Source organism: Canis aureus, chromosome 2 (assembly GCF_053574225.1).
Source record: "Canis aureus isolate CA01 chromosome 2, VMU_Caureus_v.1.0, whole genome shotgun sequence".
Taxonomy (NCBI): domain Eukaryota; kingdom Metazoa; phylum Chordata; class Mammalia; order Carnivora; family Canidae; genus Canis; species Canis aureus.
Window position 1 is genome coordinate 57528024 of NC_135612.1, and position 26526 is coordinate 57554549.

At 50.7% G+C, this 26526-nt stretch overlaps 1 protein-coding gene across 1 annotated transcript; it reads left to right on the forward strand.

Moving 5' to 3' along the window:
- The first annotated feature begins 5893 nt into the window (after positions 1 to 5893).
- MESD (mesoderm development LRP chaperone) lies at positions 5894 to 14294 on the forward strand. The gene is made up of 3 exons (XM_077874204.1): positions 5894 to 6133; positions 11263 to 11495; positions 12938 to 14294. The coding sequence occupies exons 1-3, from the start codon at positions 5930 to 5932 to the stop codon at positions 13203 to 13205; spliced, it is 705 nt and encodes a 234-aa protein (XP_077730330.1). The 5' UTR covers positions 5894 to 5929; the 3' UTR covers positions 13206 to 14294.
- The last annotated feature ends 12232 nt before the right edge of the window (positions 14295 to 26526 follow it).

The following is a 26526-nucleotide window of genomic DNA, read 5'->3' on the forward strand; positions in this document are numbered from 1 at the left end:
TGTTCAAGGTTGTTGGTGTCATAGCATATGTCAGAATTTCCTTCCTTCTGAAGACTGAATAACATTCCATTGCAGGTCCATAGGCTGGGTTTTGGATAGCCAACTTTCTTGCGCACTCCCGACCTTAGTAGACCAGCAACCAAGCTGTGTCTGGTCTACTGTGCCACCTGCTGGTTAGTGAGGGGCACTCTCTGCCCGGATGTGTCTTTCCTTTAGAGTGGGGTCCCTGTGCTCACTGATGGGCCAGCTCAGTCTCAGGCGATCTTTCTTACGTATCACCAAACACCTTGCTTTATTATCTTCCTATCTGGACATTCCCTCCGCCCCCTCCTTTTCCACAGTTCACACATCCCCAAGGGTGATAAAGGAGAGTCTTGACACTCATTGGACCACAGTTCATTAGGGAGCAGGCTGTTGCCCCTCACCCAGCATGCCAGTCTTGCTCTCTGGTATATCTTGTTCCCAGCTGGTTATAACACCCGGGGGGGGGGGGGGTGGTCTAACATCCCTCCCACCTGCTCTATCCGCCCCTCCTCCCCCCAATCCCTCCCTCTGGGCTGTCTCTCTGTTCATCTGAAGCTGAGTATGAGAGGGAGGCAGATGTGCAGGGCTGGTGATACAAGGCCAGGTTTACCAGAAAGCCCTACCTAGAGGTGAAGGTTGTTTTCACAAGTAGATTCTCTACCCCATTTTGGTACTGGTAAGTGATCTTGAGAGGTATCTTCCAGCATTAGTTCCCAACACTAATCATGCCTAACCACTTTTCCATCTCTCATGGTGCCTAGAACATAAGTCAATAACTACAGATTGACTAGCTGTATCACTCCTTCATGTGGAGCCTCCCTGACCCCCAGACAGACTCTGAGGCATTTCTGCACCTTCTGTGCTGTGTGTGTAGCTACAGTGTGGCCCTTAGTGCAGTGTACTTGTAAGCTATTGGCAAAACGCTCTCCCCACAATCCTGCCACCTCTTTAAGTGCAAGGACTTGATCTGCTCCTCTCTCCCCCCATGCCTAATGCATTGTGTGGTCATCAATAAATGTTTGTGGAAGCAATAAACAAATGAATTTACCTGTTTGCCATTCTCTGCAAGAAAGGCATGCTTTCAAAAAAAATTTTTTAAGTAAAAAATAAAAATTAAAAAAAGAAAATGCTAAAGGTATATAAAAAAAAGAAAAAGAAAGAAAGAAAGGCATGCTTTCACTGAACCAAAATCCTCCTGACCACAGCTCATGCTCATTCGTGGACATGAAGTCATGGACATTCATGGACCCACAGCAAGGACACAGTCTCTGTGTGTGATCATGATTTGCATAAATAAAAATATTGTTCACATCCTTTCCCATTTTTCAGTTGGGGCATTCATGTTTTTCTTAGTTGTAAGATATTTGTCTATGCCATGTTAGAGTTTGATGTACTTTTTGCCTTTTAACTTATTTTCATGGTGTTTGGCAAACACAAGTTTTGATTGTTCTATTTCATTATGTGAGTCCTACTCTTCTGCTCACCAATAATGATGGTGACCAGGAATGGTGACCAGGAATGGACTCTCACCCTATCCTGGGCCAATGACATCTCTGGAAATCTGGAATTGCTACCTGTGAATTAATTTAGGGCCAGATAAAGACCAGGAGATGTTTTGCCTCTTCTTGCATTGGATTAAGAAGTAGCAAAGTGAAGAAAGGTAAATAGCTATTGTCTCCTCATGTCCACCCTAGCCCCATCCCCAGGACCCCCCTACCATTGCTCCTCATGATTCAGGCTTTCTTTTCTTTTCTTTTCTTTTCTTTTCTTTTCTTTTCTTTTCTTTTCTTTTCTTTTCTTTTCTTTTCTTTTTTTTCTTTTTTTCCCCAGAACCTCAGAAGACCCCGCTTATGCCCATTTTATTGATTCTGGCTTTGAATGGTTAATGTTTGATGCACTAGAGCTTCCAAAACCATTGCTGTATCCTTCAGGTCATAGGCCTAAATTCAGATGGATTAGTAAGTATGTCATTCCATTTTTTCAACATTTTTTCAACATTTTGAGCATCATGCCTGATTGCTAATACTGCAAGAAACTCTCGTTGCACCCTCCAGGTGAGGCATCCCTCCTCTGGTGTCAAGTGACACAAGCCAGGATAAACCCAGATTAGGACACTGGTGTGATCTGAGATTCAATTTTACAATCTGCAGTCGCTGAACCATTTAGAGGGGTAGTTAGTATTAAACCCCAGAGCAATGAGAAGTTTATGGTTTCATTTAGCCCCGGACCACACAATCCCTTTCACTTCTGTCCCATCCTCTCCTGACCTACAGCACGGCCTCAGGCGTGGTCTGAGTCCAGCTGAGCATTTCTGCCTCCAGACTCCTTGTCCGTGGATCTTCCAATGGCACTATGTGAGTGTCTCCATGATGAACCCATTGGGTGCTCCGTAGAAGAAAGACACACCTCGTCATCCAGTATACCTGTGACCTCTGAAAAATTATGTCATTTCAAAACCAAGGTTTCCTCTTATTTAAAATAGGGGTATTATTACCATCATATCATCCCTTCAGGTCCTGACTTCCTGTAATCTGCATTATATTACAGTGTATTATTTATCTCCTCTGCTACATCGCAAGCTCTTTAGTGCAGGCACCTCATTATACTAATCTTTCCATCAATGCCTCATCTGATTTTGGGTCAACAGTAGGCCCTTAGTAAATAAATTCTCTCTGAGTCGAACTGAATCAAGTTCCAAACACTAAAGTGATGACCATACAAGCAATCCAGATGTTTTTGCATCAGTGGATTATAACCTGAATTGGTTTGTTCCTTCGATGAAAGTCAGTAGCCCTGGAATCTTTTACACAATCTCAATAATTTCTGTGAAACACTCAATGACTTTTTTCCTCCAGTATAACTAGATACTATGGACCAGGACTCTCAGCATTTTTGCACCTTAACTTGGCAGCTGGCAAAATAAATTACCAGGGTGACCCCTCCCAGCAGAGCACATGATCCACCACAGCTGCTCATGTTTTTTAGCATGAGCACACCAGGACAGGGCTGCGAGCCACTGGGTGGAGCATTGTGCCCTGGGGAGAAAGCTTATGACATTTCCCCAATGATTTCAGGAAAGAAAAGGAAAAACCCTCTTTTTTCTTATGAGTTTCTGCTCAATGTCAGTGGAAAATGTCATAGTCTGTATATATACAGATGCATGCATGAGGATGGGCAAGATCAGCCACCTCAGCAGTGGGACAGAATTCACACACAATGGTCCTAAGGGCGAAGGTGAGGCACACGTGGTTAGGTAGTTGCCTACTCCTCAGCCACTTCATCTCTTCCCTTGAAAACAGAACCCCACTTTTATTTGGGGTGACAATGTAGGCAGCCAGAAGACAGTCTCCCAGCCTCCTCTGGAGGGCTTAGTTCCAGCCAGTGACATATGAGCACAAGTGTGTGGATGCCCAAGCAGCCTGCTTCAAGGAAGCTAACTCCATAGAAAAGTGTGCTCCGTTTGACCTCCCTCCTTCCCTGGAGGAAAGTCATCTTGATGCAGGTGCTCAGGTAGCCATCTCAAAACTTGCAGTGAACTTGAGGATGGAAACCACCAGCCAGTAGAATGGAGCAGGATAAGAAAAGAGGCTGGGTGCCAGATGACGGAAGAGCTACAATACCAGCCCTACATGCTTATGCTTCCAACTGCTTCTGTCAAAGAAAAATGAGACACTAACAACAAAGCCCTCTCTCTTGTTTAGGCTACTTTAAAAGGAGCTCAGTTTTCTATTATATGCATCCTACTACTCTAATCCTACAAAGCAGGGATATATTAGTCTCCTAGGGCTGCCATTACAATATGACAGATCAGGTGGATTAAACAACAGGACTTTATTTTCTCACTATTCTGGAGGCTAGATGTCCCAGATTGAGATGTTGGCAGTGTTGGTTTCTTCTGAGACCTCTCTCCTTTGCTTGTAGATGGCCGTCTTCCCTCTGTGTCTTCACATTGTGTCTCCCAAGACCTTGATCAAATTTCCTCTTCTTATAAAAGACAGCATATTGCATTGGGACCAATCTTTGCAACCTCATTTTAATTTATTACCTCTTTAAAGACCCTATGTCCAAATACAATCACATCTGCGGGACTGTGATTAGGACTTGACATATGAACAGCCCCAGAACACAAAGCATGAATACAGAGGTTTATTATAGCTCTCTCTCTCTCTCTTTCTCTCTCTTTTTTTTTATTTTTTGGTAATAGAAAATTTATAATAAGTGCCCATTAATAGGATAATAGGGAAGTAAATTATTGGTGTATTAATACCAAAGCATGCTATACCGAAGTATGAAGAATGAAAGTTCATTATGTCATATTGCTAAATGGAAAACACTTAAGCCAACAATGCTTACCAATAATGTATACTATGCTGCCATAGACACACATTTAAATGCAACAAAATTTCTAAGAGGCATATTTCTGGAGACATTCTGATGTTTATAAACGTATAGAAACATGTATACAATATGTAACAAACTAAAACAGCTCGATTGGAGTACAGTTGTAGGGTGGAGTAGAATGTTTGGAACTTTGTATAATGTTTGATATCTTACAACTTAGTGCTTTGTGTCTTTCTTACATAATTAAAAACTTAAAAGCTCAGATCGGCCATTTAAAACTCGTGTAATTTGAAGGCATCTCTGTTCAGACTCTTCTAAAATAAGAAGCAAACTAACAAACGATTCAACCTTGAAATGCATTCGTCAGATCCTACGGTATCGAGTTAAAAATCAGATGTAATTCTGAAACTGTCTTAATGAAAAGTAATGCTTTTTTAAAACAAGGCTTATTGGCGTTGCAGAGATGGCGGTGATCCCGAAAGCTGGTTGAACGCAATTCTCCAACAGCAAAGCAGCGGGCCCAGAGCGTCGTGACCTCCTGCAAAGGCGGAGCTACCTGCCACCCGCTTCCAGGTAGGAAAGCTCCCCGGGGCCCAGGCAGCTCCCAGAGCTTCCACCTCCAGGTCCGTCCGCGGGCCACAGCGGAAGCCCCGCGAGGCGCTGCCCGGAGCACCCGGAGGCCCCGGGGCTGGAGGACCCGGCCTGCGCGTCAGGGAGGAAGGCCAGGCCTTCGCGAGCAAACGAGCCGGCGGCGCCCTGCGACCCAGCTGGGGCACTGCCCCATCAGGACCGCGGAGGGACCCTGGGGGCGGGGCCAAGATGGCGCGGGGCGGGGGCGGGGCTTCTGGAGGCGGGCACGAGGCGGGGCTTGGTAGGCCGGCGCGGGGCGGGGGCGGGGCTTCTGGAGGCGGGCACGAGGCGGGGCCTGATAGGCCGGCGCGGGGCGGGGGCGGGGCTTCTGGAGGCGGGGCCTGATAGGCCGGCGCGGGGTGGGGGCGGGGCTTCTGGAGGCGGGCACGAGGCGGGGCCTGGTAGGCTGGCGCGGGGCGGAGGCGGGGCTTCTGGAGGCGGGCACGAGGCGGGGCCTGATAGGCCGGCGCGGGGCGGGGGCGGGGCTTCTGGAGGCGGGCACGAGGCGGGGCCTGGTAGGCTGGCGCGGGGCGGGGGCGGGGCTTCTGGAGGCGGGCACGAGGCGGGGCCTGATAGGCCGGCGCGGGGCGGGGGCGGGGCTTCTGGAGGCGGGCACGAGGCGGGGCCTGATAGGCCGGCGCGGGGCGGGGGGCGGGGCTTCTGGAGGCGGGCACGAGGCGGGGCCTGGTAGGCCGGCGCGGGGCGGGGGCGGGGCTTCTGGAGGCGGGCACGAGGCGGGGCCTGGTAGGCCGGCGCGGGGCGGGGCGGAGCATCTGGAAGCGGGCACAAGGCAGGGCCTGGAGCGGCGGGGGCCTGGGCCTGGGGCGGGGCCTGGGCCTGGGGCGGGGCCTATGCCGGGGGCGGGGCCCGGGCCGGGGCGGGGGCGGGGTCCGGCGGCGCGCGCACCACGGGCCTCTGCGGCTGCGCGGCGAAGATGGCGGCCTCCGGCTGGGTGCGCGCGGCCCTGGTCCTCCTGTGCGCCTCTGACCTGCTGCTGCCGCCGCTGCCGCCCAGGGCCTGCGCTGCCGAGGGCGCGGCCGGGACGCCGGGCGAGGCCAGCCCGCCCTCGCGGAGGAAGAAGAAGGACATTCGCGACTACAACGATGCGGACATGGCACGCCTTCTGGAGCAGTGGGAGGTCCGCGCGCGCACAGCCTCGGGCCCCCGCGTCCTCGGCCCGGGCCTGGTTGGCCCCCGGGCCCTCCGCTCCCCGGCCGGGCTCCCGCCGAGCCCCGGCCCCTCGCGCCCGCACACCCGCTGTCTCCTGGGCCGCTGGCGGCCCCTGCCCGGGCCAGGCGTCCTAGATGGCCGCCGCGCTCGCACCGCCGCCGACCCCCGGGCCACCCCTCGCGGGGCCTCGCGGGGCCCGAGCCGGCCGCTCACTCCTCTGCCCTTCGGTGTCCGGGCCGCCCCGGCGCGGCCCTGGTGGTGGTCCCTGGGCCCGGCGCGTGGGGAGGGAGACCTTTGCCCTCGGCGCAGGGACGGAGGGAGGGGGTGGGGAACGAGGGTCATCTTCACGCGAGGGCCGGCTCAGCCTTGATCGCCGACCCCTCTTCTCGGTCAGTACCGAATCGGACTTCTCATTTTGGCGTGTTCCCTGCTGAGAGTTTTGCATTTTGGGGGGTGAGGGGGTGGTGGAAGCAAAGGCTTCTGGTGGCTCGCAGGAAACTCCACGTTTCCTTTAAAGGAGCGGAGACTTGTTTTTGTGAGAGTAAGTTTTTTGGTTCGTTATTTGAATGCACTGGAGTGTGTAATAAGCTTTTTAGATAAGGTTCAACAAACGACAACACGTCGCACCTCTTTCCCCTGCAAAGGCGGTTGCATTGTCCTGGCTGGTTTGCATAGCTAGTGGAGTGGACTCAGAAACGGTGCTTACTCACTCACTGTGTAATCTTGGGCAAGTCCTGTTTCCTCTCTAGGCCTCAGGTTTCTTATCTGCAGAATGAGGGTTTTTTTGTTTTTTTGTTTTTTTCTTTTTTTACTGGATGATTCCTTCCCACGTTGATGTCTTATTTGTGGGCATCTCTGTGCATAGACATGTTTGATAGAGCCTTTCAGATGTGAGTTTAAAGTACCACCTGATGGGTAGACTAGGAGAAAGCAGACTTGTACTTTCTTATCTATCTGCAGCTGTTGGAAGGATGGGGTGGATTTGCGGGTGCACACTTCTGACAGAGAGGGAACTCCAGGCAGCATTTCCTTCCCCCCTTTACTGTCTTCCTATCTCCCATCTCTTTATGGACTTGAGCGAATGAAGATTTTGATCCCCTAAAGTAAGAACACTATCTCTTGAGGAAATCCTACCCTGGAAATACTAAGAGGTAGCTAGACAGAGAGGGGTGCTGTGGCGATAGCAAGGGATCCCGCCCTCAGGAACAGTAGGTACAAGTAACCATAAATACAAAGTAGGATTGCTGAGTTCAGTAAACAATGAAGAAAGTGTTGTAGGACCTTCAAAAGGTCTCAGGGTGGAAATGGCATTTTAGATACACAAGAGGGGTGTGGGAGTGTTGCCACAGGAGCTGAGAGTGGGGCGCGTGGGAACCAAGCAGAATGGTGCAGATAGGAACAGTCCAGGCTTTGGACTTCGGCTGCCTCGCCTCAGACCACTTGTGAGTTTGGGCTACTGAAGAACCTGTCAGTACTTTAGTTTTTTGAACTGCAAGATAGAGGCCTTAGTAGTACCCACCTCAGAGTAGTTCAAGGATTAGCTGTGATCCTAGAAAGAACCTAGGATAGCAACTCTGATTGGAAGCTACTAATATGAATTAGTTAGGTTAGCTGGAAAAGCTACCTTGGAAGCCAAGTAGTGAGGGGTAAGGGTGGGAAGGTTGATGGGACCAGGTGGTGCTGGCCCTTGAATGCTCTGGGGTCAGCCCTTTATTTAGAAGGCAATACGCAGTCACTGACGAGTTTGCAAAGTTCCATGACCTAAGTACTAGGATACTGGAATGTTTATATGTGGTCATCCATACCTTAGCGTGGAAACGTGCGCTCACTCTCATCTCCCTATCTGTGTGCAGACATACCTTTATAGCTGAGAGCATGTCAGTGTAATTGTCTGCTGGATGAAGCTCAAAGCTGTAGGATCAGAGTGGAAGGGAGAGGTTGTATGTCCAACTTGGTGGCTGGTAGATTGTGTCACCAGGCAGGAGATAGCATGATGTGCTGAAAGGGTGGGTTTTGAACAAGCTTTACTGCTTGGTAACTGTGTGACCCCATTTTTCTTAGCCATAAAGCCGGAAACATCCCCCCTTGTGGGGTGCTGTGCCGACCTGCAAGCTAATGTTTGCAGACACTCCACAAATGTGAGCACCCTTCCGGGGTGCTTCAGTGTTTTATCTGTGGGAAAGCTTTCCTGCGGGTAACAGTACTTCTCCCCCAGTGTTGATCCCTAAATCCATCCTCCACCTCCTTTCCACCAGTGTGAGAATCCCTGTGCCAGGGGGAGGCCTGCCCCACGTGTGTGAGGTGGGGATAGGGAAAGGGAACTCTTTCCTCCGTGTCAGACTTAATGCTGAGTCCCAACCCGTGTAGGAAAGCCAAAGGCAGTTCTTTGATTACACCTTTACAGTAGGGATGGGTGGGGCAGATTCCAGAGCCAGAAATGTGGGTTTGCTCTTCAGTGTCACCGTAGCTGGCATGTGACCTTCAGTGGGTTGTCTTCTCTGAGCCCTACCAACCCCATGTTCAGTGGGGGCCTTGTAGGGCCATCCTGAAGCTTGAGCACCCTAGGTCCTGTGTATGTGCTAGCTAGTGTTATCAAGGAACAGGGAGCAAGAAAAAGATATGCAGGAAGGGGAGTTCAGCTTTGTGATTCCTGAATCTGACTAGCAGCCCTGGAGGAGTGAGGGAGCCAGCTGAAAATGCCTAGAGGTATTTCCACTCCCTGTCTAGGGAGTGTCCTGGGGAGTGCCCGACACCTGGTGGACAGACCGGGGCGGACAGAGGTAGGGGCTTGATTGCCCCTGCCTGGAGGAAGCAATAACCACAGGTCAGGTTCCCCAGGGAACTAGCAGAGACTAGGTAGAGCTGGACTGGCACCCACACTGGGTGTGGCACCCACAGGGGCACTACCCTGCCCCTCCCCCTTTTTTGGAAACTGAAACAGACTCAAAAGCCTATGTCATGGAAATTAAAGTTGCTTGGAACAATCCTTATCCTTGCCTTATGCACTAGACTTACGATTATTTAATAACTGTTTCATTAAATGCTGTCGGTGACCTACTGAGTTAATTTCGTGACCTTTAGTGAAATCAGTTTGAAAAAGTAGAGTAGAAGGAAGTCAGAGAGCCTGTGAATTTGGCGACCAGGCGGTCCTGTGTGATTTTGAGAGTGTGACTTGCCTAGTTGGTTGGAGGTCTGATTACTGGGGCCAGCACGCCTTTATGTCATCGAGTCCCCCAGACTCTAGCGGGGGGAAGATGCTGTCCCCTTCTCCATCACAGGTGAGGAAAGGGGATTTCCAAGCTGCCCAAGATCCTATGACAGAACAGCACGTGTCCCCAACTGCAGATCGCCATCAACTCACAAAGCAAAATATGAAAGAAGTGGGTCGGTTGGGAGGGTGGCAGAGCTGAGAAGTATGTCGTGTGGGGTTACACTGCTGGGGGTCACCTAGCTCTGCTTTTCTTTTTATGGATGAAGGAGCAGGCCCAGGGGAGTAAGGAGTCCTATCCAAGGTCACCCAGGTGGTCAGATGGAGCTAACCCAGGTCCCAGATCTCATGTAAATGGGGATCGCCTCTAAGCACTGCAGTACAATTCTGTTGTGCTTCACCTTTTGTTAAAACCATTTTAAAGGTATGTTACCATTGACGTCCTCTATGATTCGGCAAGACAACCACGTAAGGGTGAGATGGGGCTCTTTGTTTCATTTTAAGTTAGTCATTCTTCTGGTTTTTTGATAACAGCTTTGTTGAGAGAGAATTCACTTGCCATATGATTCAACCGTTTCTTTAAAGTGCACATTTCAATGGTGTATTCAGAGGGTCGTGCAGCCATCACCACTCAATTTTAGAATGTTTTCATCACCCCAGAAATAAAATCTTGTCTCCCTTCCCTTCTTCTCCCAATCCTCCAGCCAGGCCCACCCAGGCAGCCACTAATCTCTGTTTTGTGCTGGACATCTCCTACCAGTGGCCCTTGTATAGCATGGTCTCCTATGTGTGGCTTCCATCACTTAAGATATTGTTTTCAGGGACCATCTATCAGTACTTCATTTCTTTTTGTAGCTGGAATTATTAGTCTTTTCTCTGAGGAACTCTGCTTTTTAAATATTTTCATTTATCATCTATCTACCTACCTTCATGCCCTGGCTGCACCAGTGGGGCGCCTCAGCCTCCCCTGCTCTTCTTCTCCCTTTGGGACCCGTTGGGTGTTGGCATCTGCCTACCTACCTATGAAAAATCATGTGTTCCTCTGCTTGCCTGCCAGTTCCAGCCTAATACAGGGAGTATTCTTCCCCTTTCCACAGTTAGCACTCCCGTCACCAAAGTGTAGAACCAGATGTCATTATCCTTAATATATTTACTTCTTCATGCAAGGCTAGAATTCACAGATGGTAGTTTGAAAATTGCTAGTTCACACCACTACAAAAACCCAGCCTACTAACTAGAATTGAGTATTTGTTGGTGGTTCTTATTGTTTAGTTGACGTTGATATATGTGAAATGCAGATTTTAAGTGTAGGGTGCTGTGAGCTTTGACAAATGGATACATTGGTGTCGTCCACACTGTCATCAAGATAGCATTCCCATGACCTCAGAAAGTTCCCCTGTGTCCCTCCCTTCTCATTCAGCCCCCCAGGGGCCAGCACTGTTCTGATTTCTGTCATCCTATGTTAGTTTTGTTTGATCCTGAACTTTAAATAGCAGGCTTATAGTACATCTGATTTCATGCCTGGCTTCTGGCATTCAGTTGTCTCTTTCTGAGGTTTGGAGCTCATTCTCAGTGTTTTGTCTTCATTGCTGTGTCTCAGCTCATTGTAAGACCACATTGTTACAATCTGCCGTGTGGGGTAGATTGTTCTAGATGGAACATCACACATGGGCTCTCACGTCCTGGTGACCCGAGTGATCGGTGCTGAGTCCTGCTGGCGACTTGGGCTTCACCTGAAGGTCACGGGGAGGAGGACAGCCCCTGGGTCTCCCTGGTCCTGCGAGAACTTTGGTCACTTGCTCGCAACTGCGAGCATGCACAGCTGTTCAGCCTGTGCTGCCACCGAGCACGTTCTGATGATGCGCATGCTTTGTGTTCTCTTCTCATAGAAGGATGACGACATAGAGGAAGGGGACCTCCCAGAGCACAAAAGACCCTCGGCACCTATCGACTTCTCACAGATAGATCCGGGCAGGCCCGAGAGCATCCTGAAGATGACCAAGAAGGGGAAGACACTCATGATGTTCGTCACTGTGTCAGGCAGCCCCACGGAGAAGGAGACAGAAGAGATCACCAGCCTCTGGCAGGGCAGTCTTTTCAATGCCAACTACGACGTTCAGAGGTAGTTGGGGGCTGTGCTTGGGCTTCTTCTGCACCACCATTGCCTGTCCTTTCTGGCAGGACCCACCTCCAGCCCTGGACCGTTCCTGTCCTGGATTTCCTCTTTGTATTTCTCTCTCTCTCTTTTTTAATTTTATTTAATCATGAGAGACACAGACAGAGAGAGAGGCAGAGACACAGGCAGAGGGAGAAGCAGGCTCCCTGCAGGAGCCCAATATGGGACTCGATCCCAGGACCCCAGGATCACGTCCCGGGCCAAAAAGGTGGGTGCTCAACCGCTGAGCCACCCAGGGATCCCTCTCTCTCTCTCTTTAAGAAGAGCATTTATTATTGGTCGGAGTCAGTAAGCTTTTTTTTTTTTTTTTTTTTTAATATTTGATCGTAAAAAAAAAAAATTTGATCGTAAAGTTTTACTTACCTTGAACTTTCTTTGGTTTGAATATAGTGGGCACACAATGGTACATTCATTTCGGGTACACAATGTGGCGATTCATCAGCTCTGCATGCTCTGCCCTTGGCGCGTGTGGCTCTCGTCTGTCACCATACAACGTTGTGACATGCCTGTGACTCTGGCATTACCTGTTATTTTATCTGAGTGAGATGGGATAGGTTAGCCTCTGCGGGGCAATGAGTCACAGCCTGACCGTGTCCCCTAAGAAGCTCCTGCTTCCCAGGGGGTCCCTCCGCGCATGCAGTATTCAGACACAGTCTTGGAGCCCGCTGCTGATTAGGGGAAGGGGTGCGGAACTCGCAGCTCAGCGCAGCCCTCAGGCGCAATGCTAAGGAATATTCTTTCTTCTCAGTAATGGTCTTGAGATTTAGATTCTTCAAGGAAATAGTTTAGGAAGTAGAAGAGTGATGAAAAATAGAAAGGAACACTTAGAGAGTGCCTGTGATGGCGTGGTGCTTTCATCCGCTTGAGCAGACACAGAGGGGAACAGGTAGAGTCAGAGCCCCCGCTGTGCTCATGGGGTGGGGTGACCCTCAGTGTCAGGGCCTTCGTGCCCTGGCTGCACCAGTGGGGCGCCTCAGCTCATAGTTTTCAGCCTTTGTCAGCAGAAGCCTTAGCAAATGAAACCTTCACCGGGCGCCTCAGGATGTGGAACATATTCAAGGGCAGCCGCCTCCTGCCTCCACAGCAGCAGCCCCAGGGGTGGCTCCTCAGCACCCTTGGTGATGCTGCTGTCTCAGCACGGGCATCCACAACACACAGCCCAGGCTCCGTTACTCTGTGACTTAAGCTGAGATGCTAAATCATTTAGTCAGCTAGTGTTTTTGAACATTAGTGTCAATAGCTACTAGGCCTTGGAAAATAGTTTTTTGTTCTGTGTTCATGTCAGATTTGGAAGGGATGGTTTTCTCTAGTTACATGCCGCAGGATGGCTATGACCTGTTAGCACTTTACTGCTGTGTTCTGACCGTATGATTGCTTGTCTCTTCAAGGTTCATTGTGGGATCAGACCGTGCCATCTTCATGCTTCGTGATGGGAGCTACGCCTGGGAGATTAAGGACTTTCTGGTGAGCCAAGACAGGTGTGCGGATGTCACTCTGGAGGGGCAGGTGTACCCTGGCAAGGGAGGAGGAAGCCAAGAGAAAAATAAAACGAAGCAGGAGAAGGGCAAGAAGAAGAAGGAGGGAGTCCCGAAGTCTCGGGCTGCCAAGGTTGTGCAGGAAGACAATCGAGCTGGGAATAAGCGAGAGGAGCTGTGACGGGGCCACTGTGACCCTTCAGAGGAGTCTTTGGGATGGCCAGCTCCCCGGACAGGCAGGGACGCGGCCACTACTCGCTGAGGAAATCTGCTTTCTTCCAGAAAGGCTCTGCCATATGACCAGTTTGTGGTCCACATAAGAATTACTGTCTAAAAGGCATCAAGTGTGAAAACACAGGTCTCTTAGTTCCCGTTGGACAATGATACTTCCACGTTTACGATAAAATCACTGTAAAGGAAACCCTGACTGTTGCTTTTACCGTTTCAATCTGAGGGAGTCACTGACTCCGGTGGCCCCACTCTCCTTGCCATGCCGGCCCTGACCCAGGGGCTTGCTGTATCCATGCTTCCTTAGTTTCTGTTAACTGAAGGGCTGCCACGTTCTGATCAGAGACTCCAGGCAAGACCAGGCTCCTTGGGCTACAGACATGGTTTCTGGGACTGTGAAGTGAAGCCCTCCGAGGGAGCACTGCATGGAGCTCTGTTGTCTAAGTGTGCGGTCAGGACGCCGGGATGTGTGACCCCACATCTGTGCAGAAAGAATCCTGTAGCTCGAAAATCCGAAGTGTTTACTCTGATCCTGACAGGGATTCTCGGTACCTGTCGATGTTGTGCGTTCTGTAACATTCGGGAGTTGGGCAGCTGTGCTGGTGTAGAGGGTTCGAGTGTGCCATTTCATGTGCCGATGTTGGAGGGTGGGAACAGGGGTCAGAGTGGACAGGAAACCCAGTGACCTCATTCATCCCTAAAACATTTTTCTTTGATGAAGTGCCTAAATCTGTGGTGTTTTTGTACGGTACTAACATGACGTGCCACCTGTTTGTGTCGGATTTTGCTGTTCACGGACCTACTCTAAGTAAGATTTTATTTGCAGAATTTATATGCAAGTGTCATTTTTAGGAACTAAAATTATTTGTATGAAACTTCCATTGTAATTTTAACAAATTAAAACTAGCACATGTACGTGGTTAGAAATGTTACTGCTGAGGGAAGGTACAAAATGACATGTGTGCCTACCCCCTGCCACTGCCTCCTCTTGGGGGAAGCTCCTGTAGATTTGTTTCCAGGAGGGAAAAAAAAAATTCACTTAGCTTCTTGTGATGTGTCTGTTCATCCTTATTTGGCAGCTACGCAGAGTTCTCCCGGATGAGCCAGGCCCTCTCCCCCTCAGGTCTACACTGCGGGATGCATGTTCCCCCTGCCATCTCCCCATCTAGGCTACCCTCACTGCAGGACTGAAGGGCACCAGGCCGGTCAGAGCTAGCCCGGGGTGAGTGTGCTTGAGTCACCTTGGGAGGAAGAGGGCTTGGTCTCTCCTACACCTTTTTTTTTTTTTTTTTTTTTTTTTTAAGATTTTACTTGGGACACCTGGGTGGCTCAGCGGTTTAATGCCTGACTTTGGCCGAGTGTATTCCTGGAGTCCCAGGATCCAGTCCCACATCAGGCTCCCTGCGTGGAGCCTGCTTCTCCCTCTGCCTATGTCTCTGCCTCTCTCTCCCTCTCTCTCTCTCTCCCTCTCTCTCTTATAAATAAATCTTTAAAAAAGTAAAATAAAGATTTTACTTATTTATTCGTGAGAGACGAGAGAGACAGACACAGGCAGAGGGAGAAGCAGGCTCCCTGTGGGAGCCCGAGGTGGGACTCGATCCCAGGACCCTGGGATCACGACCTGAGCCAAAGGCAGATGCTCAACCACTGAGCCACCCAGTCACCCTCTCCTACCCCTTTTGAACAGGGGACATGAGGCTAGAGCTGTGGCCACCTTGCCCCATCCTGACAAGGGCTGTCTCAGCCCCTGAATCCAGCCACAGGTGAAGCCAGCACCATGCCTAGTGGCTTCCAGTTTTACCTCGGGCATTTGCTGGCTCTTTGTCACCTGTAGGTGAAGCAGAGCAACTATTCTGATTGGATCACAGGGAATGTACTTTTCACACCGTATACCTGTGCTTCCACAGTCTTTTCACATCAAGATGTACTGACCTCCGTGCTTCCTACACAGTGTATGGCTGTGTCCGTCATTGTTGAGAGCACCGGCTACATGCTAGGTACTGCTGGGCACCAGGAACAGTCTAGATAGAGCCCCTGCTGTCCTGAAACTTAATGACCCGGGGGAGGGGGGGGGGTAGACGAATATTCGTCACACACAAAATGGCAACTGTTGGATGAAAGAGATGCCTGGTGTCACAAGGTAGGGATAGAGGTAAGAGGAACCTTAGGATGGTAAGAGAGGCCCTTCCTGTGGTGGGAGGCAAAGCAACCATCTGTGCAAGGGTCCTGTGGTTAGAAGGAGCAGAGGAGGGATGGTGGGAAGCCATGGAGGAGTCAGGGGCATAATGCAACACGCACCTGAAGAGGAAAGGTACACCGGGTCTGGAAGGAATTTGGAATGCTCTGAAGGATTCTGAGCTGCGCTGGGGTGAGCGTGAGAGGCCATCCCATTTGTACTTGGCTGCACTGAAGAACTGATTGCGTGGGGCCCCCGGTGGATATGAGGGGCAAGCTGTGAGGGTATTTCAGTAGCTCAGGCCACAGCTGAAGGGTGACCCACAGTTGACCTGCATGCTGCCTGCTGATAGACCCTTGGGTTCTCAGGGTTTTTCCTTAGGAGGTGGAGCTGCCAAAATATTTTGGTAAACTTTTGTTTATATCTGAAGGGCAGCTTCCTAGCAGTGGAATTGCTAGAACAAACAAAATGTAACATTTTGGTATATGCTGCCAAGCTGCTCTCCAAAGCCAGCGGTTTTGTTAACTTGTACCTTGGCCAGCAGTAGATCTCAGATCCTTGCCAGTACTGGGCATTGCACTTGCCAGTGTAATAGACGTGGACCCTGTAGTGTCCTCGGCCGCCCTGGAGCCACTGTGCTGGAGCAGCCCCCTGCAGAGAGGGATGCCAGGCAGCTGCACCTGTGCCAGCCCCCGCTGTGTCCAGCCCGGGTACGGCTGCATGAGCGAGGGAGCCTTCGAATGCTTCTGGTCCCAGCCTCCGCCACATTCCTGTCACACTGAGTGCAGCCCAGCCCCATCTGCAGATGTGTAGAAGAGAGGCGGGGCGGATATATACATATACCTGCACATGGAAATTCATTTTTGCTTGCTCATGTTTTTTATTTTATTCATTTGAGAGAGAGAGAGCACAAGTAGGGAGAGCAGCAGGGGAAGAGGGAGCAGGAGAGGAAGAAGCATGCTCCCCGCTGAGCAGGGAGCCCGATGCAGGACTCAATTCCAGGACCCAGGGATCATGACCTGAGCCAAAGGCAGATGCCTCACTGATGGAGCCACCCAGGCGCCCCATCTCATGTTGGTTTTATTTTTTTTTAATTTTTATTTATTTATGATAGTCACAGAGAGAGAGAGAGAGGCAGAGACATAGGCAGAGGGAGAAGCAGGCTCCATGCACCGGGAGCCCGATGTGGGATTCGATCCTGGATCTCCAGGATCGCGCCCTGGGCCAAAGGCAGGCGCCAAACCGCTGCGCCACCCAGGGATCCCTCATGTTGGTTTTAATCTCTTTTTTTTTTTTTTTAATTTTTTTTATTTATTTATGATAGTCACACAGAGAGAGAGAGAGAGAGGCAGAGACATAGGCAGAGGGAGAAGCAGGCTCCATGCACCGGGAGCCTGACGTGGGATTCGATCCTGGGTCTCCAGGATCGCGCCCTGGGCCAAAGGCAGGCGCTAAACCGCTGCGCCACCGAGGGATCCCGGTTTTAATCTCTTGATCTAACACATTTGCGTGGTATCTTGACTATTGGCTGTAAAACATGAGAACCTCACGTAGACACCCTTCTCACACCTTCTGGTTTTCGATGGTTTACGCTCTGGTGTTTAGTACTTTCTGGTGGTTTCCCTCATATGTAATGTTAAATAAACCTCTTGCTTTTTATTTTTTAAGATTTTATTTATTCATGAGAGAGAGAGAGGCAGGCAGAGACACAGGTGGAGGGAGAAGCAGGCTCCATGAGGGAGCCCGACGTGGGACTCGATCCCGAGTCTCCAGGATCACGACCTGGACCCAAGGCGGCGCTAAACCACTGAGCCACCGGGGCTGCCCTCTCTTGCTTTTTTAATCAAACCAACTTTAGTAGCATGTACAAACTGCGAATCAAGGTGGGCGGTTCTCTCTCCCCGATTCTTGTTAACCATGTTATGTGTAGTGGTCTCCTTAATAATGATGACTTTCTCTCAGCTTCTTGGGGATCCCTCCTAACTGCTAACATTCAGTAATTCTGCTAGGAAGTCTTAGTGTTTTTCCTTTTGATTTCCTTAGTGATTTTCTTTTTTTATTTTATTTTATTTTATTTTATTTTATTTTATTTTATTTTATTTTATTATTTTATTTTATTTTATTTTATTTTATTTTATTTTATTTTATTTTATTTTATTTTATTTATTTTATTTTATTTATTCATGAGAGACACACAGAGAGAGAGAGGCACAGACACAGGCAGAGGGAGAAGCAGGCTCCATGCAGGGAGCCCGACATGGGACTCCATCCCAGGTCTCCAGGATCACACCCCGGGTGGAAGGCAGGCACCAAACCACTGAACCACCCAGGGATCCCTCCTTAGTGATTTTCCTTTTCTTCTTTTCTTTCTTTCTTTCTTTTTTTTTAATTCTCATTTTAAAAAGGTGTGTTATTTTCCATTGCAGATTCAGGGAATTTTTTTTCTTATCATTCTAGAAATATTTACCTTTTACTTTTGTGTTTTGTACATAGTCCAGTTCGTGATCCTGGGGACCCGGGATCGAGTCCCACGGCGGGCTCCCTCATGGAGCCTGCTTCTCCCTCTGCCTGTGTCTCTGCCTCCCTCTCTCTCTCTCTGTGTCTCTCATGAATAAATAAATAAAATCTTAAAAAAAAAAAAAGCAAGAGGTTTATTTAACATTACATATGAGGGAAACCACCAGAAAGTACTAAACACCAGAGCATAACCATCGGAAACCAGAAGGCATGAGGAGGAGAGAAGGGTGTCTACGTGAGGTTCTCGTGTTTCACAGCCAATAGTCAAAACACCAAAGTAAAAGGTAAATATTTGTGGGGTTTTGTACCCATTTTTTTTCTTAGTTCTGAAATGAAGGAGCTTTTTATTAAAATTCAAGGTCTTTTTTTAAAAAAAAAGATTTATTTATTTATTCATGAGAGGCACAGACTGAGAGAGAGAGACAGAGACATAGGCAGAGGGAGAAGCAGGCTCCTCGCAGGGAGCCCGATGTGGGACTTGATCCCAGACGCTGGGATCATGACCCGAGCCGAAGGCAGGCGCCCAACCGCTGAGCCACCCAGGCATCCCTAAAATTCAAGGTCTTATTAAATTATAGGAACCCAAGAAGTCCAAATGGAAAATCTCCCCCTTGGGTTATATTTTGTCCCCCAGAATAGAATATTACTCGTATTTTTAAGTATATTCTTTTGTCTTTTTTAAAAAAAGATTTTTTAAAAAGAGAGACACACATAGAGAGAGAGGCAGAGACACAGGTAGAGGGAGAAGCAGGCTCCACGCAGGGAGCCCAACGTGGGACTCAATCCCAGGACTCCAGGATCAGGCCCTGGGCTGAAGGCAGATGCTCAACCGCTGAGCCACCCAGGTGCCCCTATTCTTTTGTCTCTCGTTGTTCTGTGATGGCAGACTGGATGGTTGCCACATCACTGTATTGCCTCTCTCAGTCATGCTTAGCAGACAGCTTTTCCCAGACCTTGGCCTAGAGCATCTATGTTAGGTAATTTCTGACTCTCCTCTCCCCTTACATGAGCGTTGCTTGTTTCACTGGAGCCGGGATCCACGGGCTGGGGGTTGCTGTCTGTCAGCTCCTCCAGCTCCTCCGTAGCTGAGCAGGACAGGCAGGGGCCCAGGCAGGGCTGCGTGCCATCTGGCGTGACAGGTAGGCTTTGTGCTCCCATGGTCTCTACCAAGTGTCCTGGACTAGACGGCTCCTCCTCACCTCCTCCTAGTAGCGGGAAGGGGTGACCACCATCCTGGGAAGGTGGCTTGTCACCTCTTTGGAGAATTTCTCAAACTAGCTGTAGACCTTGGACCATCGGCTCCTCTCGGGAGAGGGTCGGGCTGGGGTGTATCTGTCTCACTCCTCTATAAAACCATGTCCTCTCCTGCGCCCTGCAGAGTGTGGAATGCTGCTGTCAGCCGGGGCAGGACTAGAGCACAGGGAAGGAGGTGCTTGCCACCGGCACACAATGCACAGGGGTCCCAAAGTGCAGCAACCAACGTCAGTAATAGTTAATACTGTACTTAAAATAATCAAGTTAAGGGGCAGCCCTGGTGGCTCAGTGGTTTAGCGCTGCCTTCAGCCCGGGCTTGGTCCTGGAGACCTGGGATCAAGTCCCACGTTGGGCTCCCTGCATGGAGCTTGCGTCTCCCTCTGCTTCTCTCTCTCTCTCTGTATCTCTCATGAATAAATAAATAAAATTTTTTAAAAATCAAGTTAATGTTTAAAAAAGCCTGATGACAGTTGACAGCATTAGGCAAAATTGGACAGGGCAGAGGTGAGGGTGAACGGTAGGCCACACTAGACAAGCAGACCGGTTAGCACTTCCTCTGTTTTACAAGTTCCCGGGTTCTTGCTTCCAGAGTCAGAACTGAAATCCTTATTTTTACTAAGATAATCTGACAGCGATGTTAAGAGATCTCTATAAGAGGAAGAAATTTCATCTGCCAGGGCGCCACTCGAGCTCTCAAAGCTCTTGTCATTTGGCCATGTGTGCTTCAGAGCGTGACCTCTGTACTTTCTGGTAACACAGTTGCCGTCCTGGCAGAAAGACAACTCCCTCTTCAGCTTTTCCCACTTAGCTTTACGTTGTATAAACTTTTCACACTGCCATGCAGACTTCACATTTGACATTTGGCAGCTCTGTGACATTCCCATGATTTGCTGTGCTTTAATCTCACTTTCTAGACTGATGTCGTGGGGAAAGGTGGGCCAGAGCACAGTGCGAAACATGCTCCGTTACACGCCTCACCTTCCTAGCCACGCATCGCCCTCTGGGAGCATCTGCTTCAGCCCAAGCACACCCTGCCCCCCCACCCCACCCCACGGTCATAGCCATACACACCAGAGCTGGGCCCTTGAGACCAGCTCTGCACGGCAGGTCCTCAGCTAGAGACAATAATCTGGTGGAGTCACTGAGAGCAGAGCAACTCGAGGGAAGGTTTCAGAACCTCACTTGGTGAAGTTTCTAGATTTGCCCGGAGTGTCTCATTCCCTGGGTCTCAATTGTTTAGGTTGACCCAGGATTCTGAGAGCTCTGGATTCTTATAATAAACTTTCCACCAGACCTGCTTTGCAAAGGTTTCTGCCACAGGTCTAGCTGCCCTCCACCCCCGTCTGACTTTTCTGATTCTCTGATTATGCATTTCAAGAGAGGTTACATCCAAGCACAGATGTAAAGCCCCCCAGCACTGGGCTGGATTATTACTCCCCGTGTCTCTTTCAAAACTGTTGAATATTTGAGTTCTTTCTAGTTACTCACAATCATAAATTAAAATTAGTTTTTTGGGGGCAGCCCTGGTGGCCCAGCGGTTTAGCGCCACCTTCACCCCAGGGTGTGATCCTGGAGACCCCGGATCAAGTCCCACATTAGGCTCCCTGCATGGAGCCTGCTTCTCCCTCTGCCTGTGTCTCTGCCTCTCTCTCTCTCTCTCATGAATAAATAAATAAAAAATCTTAGAAAAAAAAAGAAATTATTTTTTTGCCTCCCTTAAGATGAGTCCTTTAGTATTTGCTTCAAGATTACTGGAACAAATGACATGTTCATTCTATGTGTTGTCACATTATTTCCAAAAGGATTTTATCCATTTGCTCTGTCACCAGTAATAGCTGAGCAGACCCATCACTTCTGCCATCACTGACTAGACAGGGGCTTATTTTTAATCCATTAATGTATTTATTTGTTCAGAAGAACACTTACTGATCACTTCCATGCCAGCCATAGTTCAATAGATATAAAACAGCAATTTATTGTAATTTGCATGCCTTTGGTTATTAGGGAGTTTTCGTGTTCTCTACTTACTGAAAGCCCCTTCCTCTTGTGAAAATTTGTTTTTTCATCTCCTAATCTCTCTGTGGATTCTGTTAAACAAAAATTGTGTGCTGGACAAGGACACTTTGTTAGAGATGGTGAGGAAGACAATTCAAGACGGTCACAGCTGGAGCAGAGGCATGTCCCCAACCGTGAACACAGCAGAGACACTGGGGGTTTCCTGCCCAAGGCTGAGTGAGGGGTCAGTGGTCAGTGGGTGCTTGGAGAAGACTTGATGGGAGGCTGGCGTTCTTGCTGAACCAGCAGCATAGGATTCTGACCACCGGCAGCCCAGGACTTAGGTGTTAAGGGTCAGGGGGCCTGGGGCTGACCTAGCAGGATCCTCCACCAGAACTGGGCTCAGCAGGGCCAGGTGGGGAGCCTGACTTGACCTTAGCCAGGGACAGCAGTCTGGCAGCTCTGAGGTTGGCAGTATGTGTGCCCTTTGTTGAATACAGAAATGACCCTTTGGGTGTGAAATCTGGTTCAGAAGTGTTGTCCTGGGCAGCCCTGGTGGTGCAGAGGTTTAGCGCCGCCTGCAGCCCGGGGTGTGATCCTGGAGACCCAGGATCGAGTCCCGCATCGGGCTCCCTGCATGGAGCCTGCTTCTCTCTCTGCCTGTGTCTCTGCCTCTCTTTCGCTCTTTCTGAATAAATAAATAAATCTTAAAAAAAAAAAAAAGAAGTGTTGTCCTTGGGGGCCCCGAGGTGCCCCTTCACTGGGTTGGGTAAGGCCAGGCCGGCGCCGAGGGGCCTCTGCAGGTGGGCCGGGATCGGGCTCTTCACCGGGGTACTGGGGATGCAGTTCTGAAAGGAGAAGCCCCAAAGAGGATGGTAGCTGAATTGGGGCTGGGGGCAGAAGAGGAGGAGGAGGATGGCTGGGACTTGAGAACCTCCACACCTTCCTGTTCCCCACCCCCCCGGAGCCTGGCACCTGCCCTGCCTGGGAGGCAGCTGAGGGGGACGGGGTCTTGCCAGTCGTGGCAGGGCCAGGGAGGGCACTGCCTCCTTCACAGGACCCCGTCGGTGAGCTAGGACTGTGCCTTCTCTCCACCGTCCAGTCCTGGGGGCCAGGGGCACCACCCGGCAGCCCCATGGCCAGCCCCCCTAGAGCTGTCCGGGTCTTCCATCTAGAAAGTGTGGCTAGCAGTGAGGGGGTGTCCACTAGGGGGCAGCAGAGACCGGCCTCCGCCCTGCTGCCCGCTGCCCCTCCCGGGGTGGGAGTTGGTGAGCAGCTGTTCCAATAAACAGGTCACTGTGGACCCCTTGCACGTCTGAACACACCTCTTCCTCCGACTTCCTCTTTGGAAACTAAAGGACTCTCGGATCCCGTGTGTCGTTCACAGGCTCTAAGGTACTTCATCCTCACAGTGACCCGAGGCAGGGATGCTGTGTTATCCCCCCGGTTTACACTCAAGGAAACCAAGACACGGAGAAGCAGAGTGTTTGCCCCAGGGTCACAGCGCTAGGGCTCGACCAAGGCAGGATTCGAACCCAGGCATCAGGCTCTGCTGGGGAGGAGGGCTGCCCCCACCTGTGCATGCAGCAGTGGGCGCCCTCACTCACTGGGTCCGCACTGAGCACCAGCAGGCTCCTAGAACTGTGCAGGCGACAGTCAGAAGAGTACCTCTCTCGGCCGAGACAGATCTCGGTGAAAGATGCTCTGAGTCGTGCGCTATCTTCTGAGAACCCACTGTGCGCAGGCCGTTTGCACACTGGATTGTGCTCGATCCCCAGAGCCACAGGTTTGCATGGGGCCATTAGAGCACAGGTCTGCAGGTGGACCACCCAGCCCTGCATTTCCAGAGCTGCATCCTCGTGAGCACGCTGGGTAAGCACCTGGCCCCGGCCCACGGGTGCTGGAAGCTCCCACCTCCTGGGAGCATCGTGAGGATTAAGGGAGCAAATCCACATGAAGCACTCAGCTTCTGAATGTACTAACCATTCCCATGTGTGGGGTTTGCTCTGGAGATGAGTGAACAGGGACTCATGGGGGTTGACCCAGTCATCCAAGTCACAGCTAGTAGGAGGCAGATGGAGTCCCACCCAGGCTTGCCCCGCAGGCTGTGCTCCCCTCACAGTAGCACAGTGCCCTAAGGGGTGGCAGAGATAGTCCTGGAAGGAGACCACCATCTGCCCAGCGCATGGCATGCAGGAGCATGGTGGTCTGCATGCTCAGGGAGGAGCACCACCCCTCCTCCCTCCTCGGTGGGGCACTCCCAGATCCTTGATGGCCAGGAGTCTGCACTCAGGCAGGAGCTTCACCCTGAAAAAGGCTAAGACCAGAGCCAGAGCTGCCCAAGTCCCAGGTGGACCACAGGCTGACGCACCATTTGCAGGACAAGGGGATTTCCAAGTGGGCCAATTTCAGGTCCCACTGAGTGTCACAAGTCTGAAACCCTGGGGCCTTGCCCACTTGGTCTGGCATCTGGGGACACCTGAGCTGCAGCTGAGGCCACTTGGCAAACCCCACAGGGCTTATCGACCTGACCCATGCCTATGGGCACACAGTGTCCAGCCCTGGATGGGCCAGAGCAGCCCAGCTTGCAGGATGTTCAGACCTAAAGCACAGTGCCTGGCAAACCCAGGGCAATTATCTTTCCTCCAGAGATGTCTGCCCACGTTTCCAAGGTGAAGTGCCCACAGGTCCGGATCCCAGAGCATTCCCGGCAAGGAGGGCTGCTGTCCAGAATGTCAGGAATTCCTGGGGACATCTGGTCTGCTTTGCATCTGCTCTTCCCGGCGGCCAGCCGGCATTCTTCCTCCGGGGAGTGAGGCTTCTCTGCCTGCGCCCTTGGACACATGGGGGCTTCTTTGATCCTGGCCTCTTGCCTCAGCCCAGGCCGGATGACCTTGAGTGCCATATTTGATGTCCCTCGATCTCACCTCTTCTGTCAACAGGGGTGAGGAGTTCTGTTGGGCCTGGGAGTTATATACCAGGATCTGGAAGAAACAAGCCAACAGGGACTCCTCTCCAGCACAGAGAGGGTCCCTAAGCCCCTAGGATGGAAGGAACCTTCCTTACAGACTCCCTGAGGCCTTTGCTCCTTCGTTAGAGCCCCTTGAGGTTAAGTGGGGTGTTGTCTGCCTTTGGGCACCTACTTCTAATTTTAAATCAGTGTATGTCATGGGCCAGAATGTATCTTCCCCTCTCTGCACCACAGCCGGACCAGACTAGCGTTCCCCAAAGAAATTTAAACAAGGGACAGCCCACTAAGGAGTTTGCTGCTTCCAGCTAGTTCTTTAGGCTTTTGAGATGCAGAACCAGGAGGGAGGAAGAAGGTAAGGGTGGAAATGGTGCAAAGGCCCAGGGGCATGAGCGGGCGGGGCCATGGTGGATTTGGAGGGAGGTGGCCCTGGTGGGAGAGCTGGAGGGAGTGTGTGTGTGTGTGTGTGTGTGTGTGCACGCGCGCGTGAACAAGTCAAATGTGGGGAATGCTGGCCACTTGAGCTCTAAGGTCGTTTAACCTGTAATGTTCTGCACTTCCAGAACCCACAGGGACTCTGCAGCCGAGTCAGCCAGCAAATGGGGAGTCGTCACAATACCCTTGGAAAGAAAATCTGAGTGAGAACCAGTAACGCACCAAACCAGACCATAAGATATTCAGTCGTTTCCATGTAGCTGAACATTGAGCTGCTTTGACCCCGTGGAATGAGTACCAAGAATCCCGTAATGAACAGCTTTACCCCCAAGCTCTGTTTGCTTAGGCCAAATTCCCCGTAAATAATTACTAGGTCATGGAAAAGGACCGTTTTTAAGGCTCTGGACTCGTAATGTTAAATACTCTCTAAACCAGTTACTTCTAACTTTCGGAGGCATTTCATCCCAGAACTGTCACAAAGGTGCGAGCACAGAACAGCAGGAGGGGCATGACAGGTGCCGGGAGCCTGCCGCCAGCTTTGGTCGTTGTCAGTATTTCCATAGTCACCTTTAATCTGTGTTTTGGGAAAGGGAACATGGCTCAATTTACCCGCTTTCTGATTATTGACTATTAGGGTTGTTTCAGAGTTTCCGTTACTGCGTGCAACGCCACAGTGGACACCCTGTTGCCCACCCTCACGCACCCCCGTGCCGTGGCCCACTGGTCAGGATGCATTCTTGGACGCAATTCTGGAGATAAACTTTGCACGCCTTTTCAAATCACTTTTGCCTAATAGTAAATCGCTTTATAGAAAATGCGCACTGAGCATTTGATCACCGTCGATGTGTATCCATTCCTGTCCGTTAGCCTTCGGCGTGGTGGGTGACATACAGCACCTCACTGTTGTTTCAGTTGGCGTCATATAATTGAGGGTGAATTTTTAAATGTGTTTTTTCCCATTTGTATGTTTTCTTCTGTGAATGGCCCCTTCCTGTTTTTCCTCTGGTTTTGCCCTCTCCCCCTTCCCCCTTGAGCCCGCCCCACCCACTTACTTAAACTTCGTAAGAGCACCTGGTATATGAAGGATCAGTACAGTCCAGCAGGAGGCCCCAGGATGGATCATTTCATGGAGGAGCCATTTGTACGCCCTGAGAGTAAAGTTCAGGCTGCAGCAAGGCGTAGGGCAGTAGCCCTGGGCCCCCACCCAGGGGAAGCAATCACCACTCCGAGGCCTGGGGATGCTGGGAGGTTGGGCAGTTATGGGGCCCCAGGCAGGTGCCCAGCACATCCACAGATACTAACTTCTTATCCGGGAGATCCATTTTAAGCTCATTTCCTCAGTTGGTTTGTCTTCCATACTATTTAGGATCTTAAATTTTAATGATTCCACGTAGTCCTATCAACCAACCTTGGAGACTTTGCCCTGGGTGTACCGCTCAGGAGCGCACTCCCCATCCCCTGATTACTTATCATCCAACTAGATGTAGTGTTTCCCCTCTTGGCTGGGAAGGAGAAGCAATCACCATAAAGGACATAAACCAGCAAATCCTCGCATTAGCAGCTTCTTCTTGCTCCCAGAGAAGACGTGGTACTTTCTGGGGGAGTCCAGTCTGTACCCTCATCCTGTCTACTCCGCGGGAGTGGTTTCCTTGAGGAGCTGGGGCTGAGGGCACAGTCCGGAGAGAGATGGATTTTTTCCTCGTGGCTGCCTTCAAAGCACTCTGCAGACTCAGCTTCCTGCTGGGGACGCCCTAGAGTCAGCTGGTCCCAGTCTGGAAGCACCACCAGGGATGAGCTGGAGCCAGCTAGGACCAGCCTGGGAGCACTACTGGGCATGAGCTGGAGCCAGCTAGTCCCAGCCTGGGAACACCACCAGGGATGAGCTGGAGCCAGCAAGTATCAGCCTGGGAGCACCCCCAGGCATGAGCT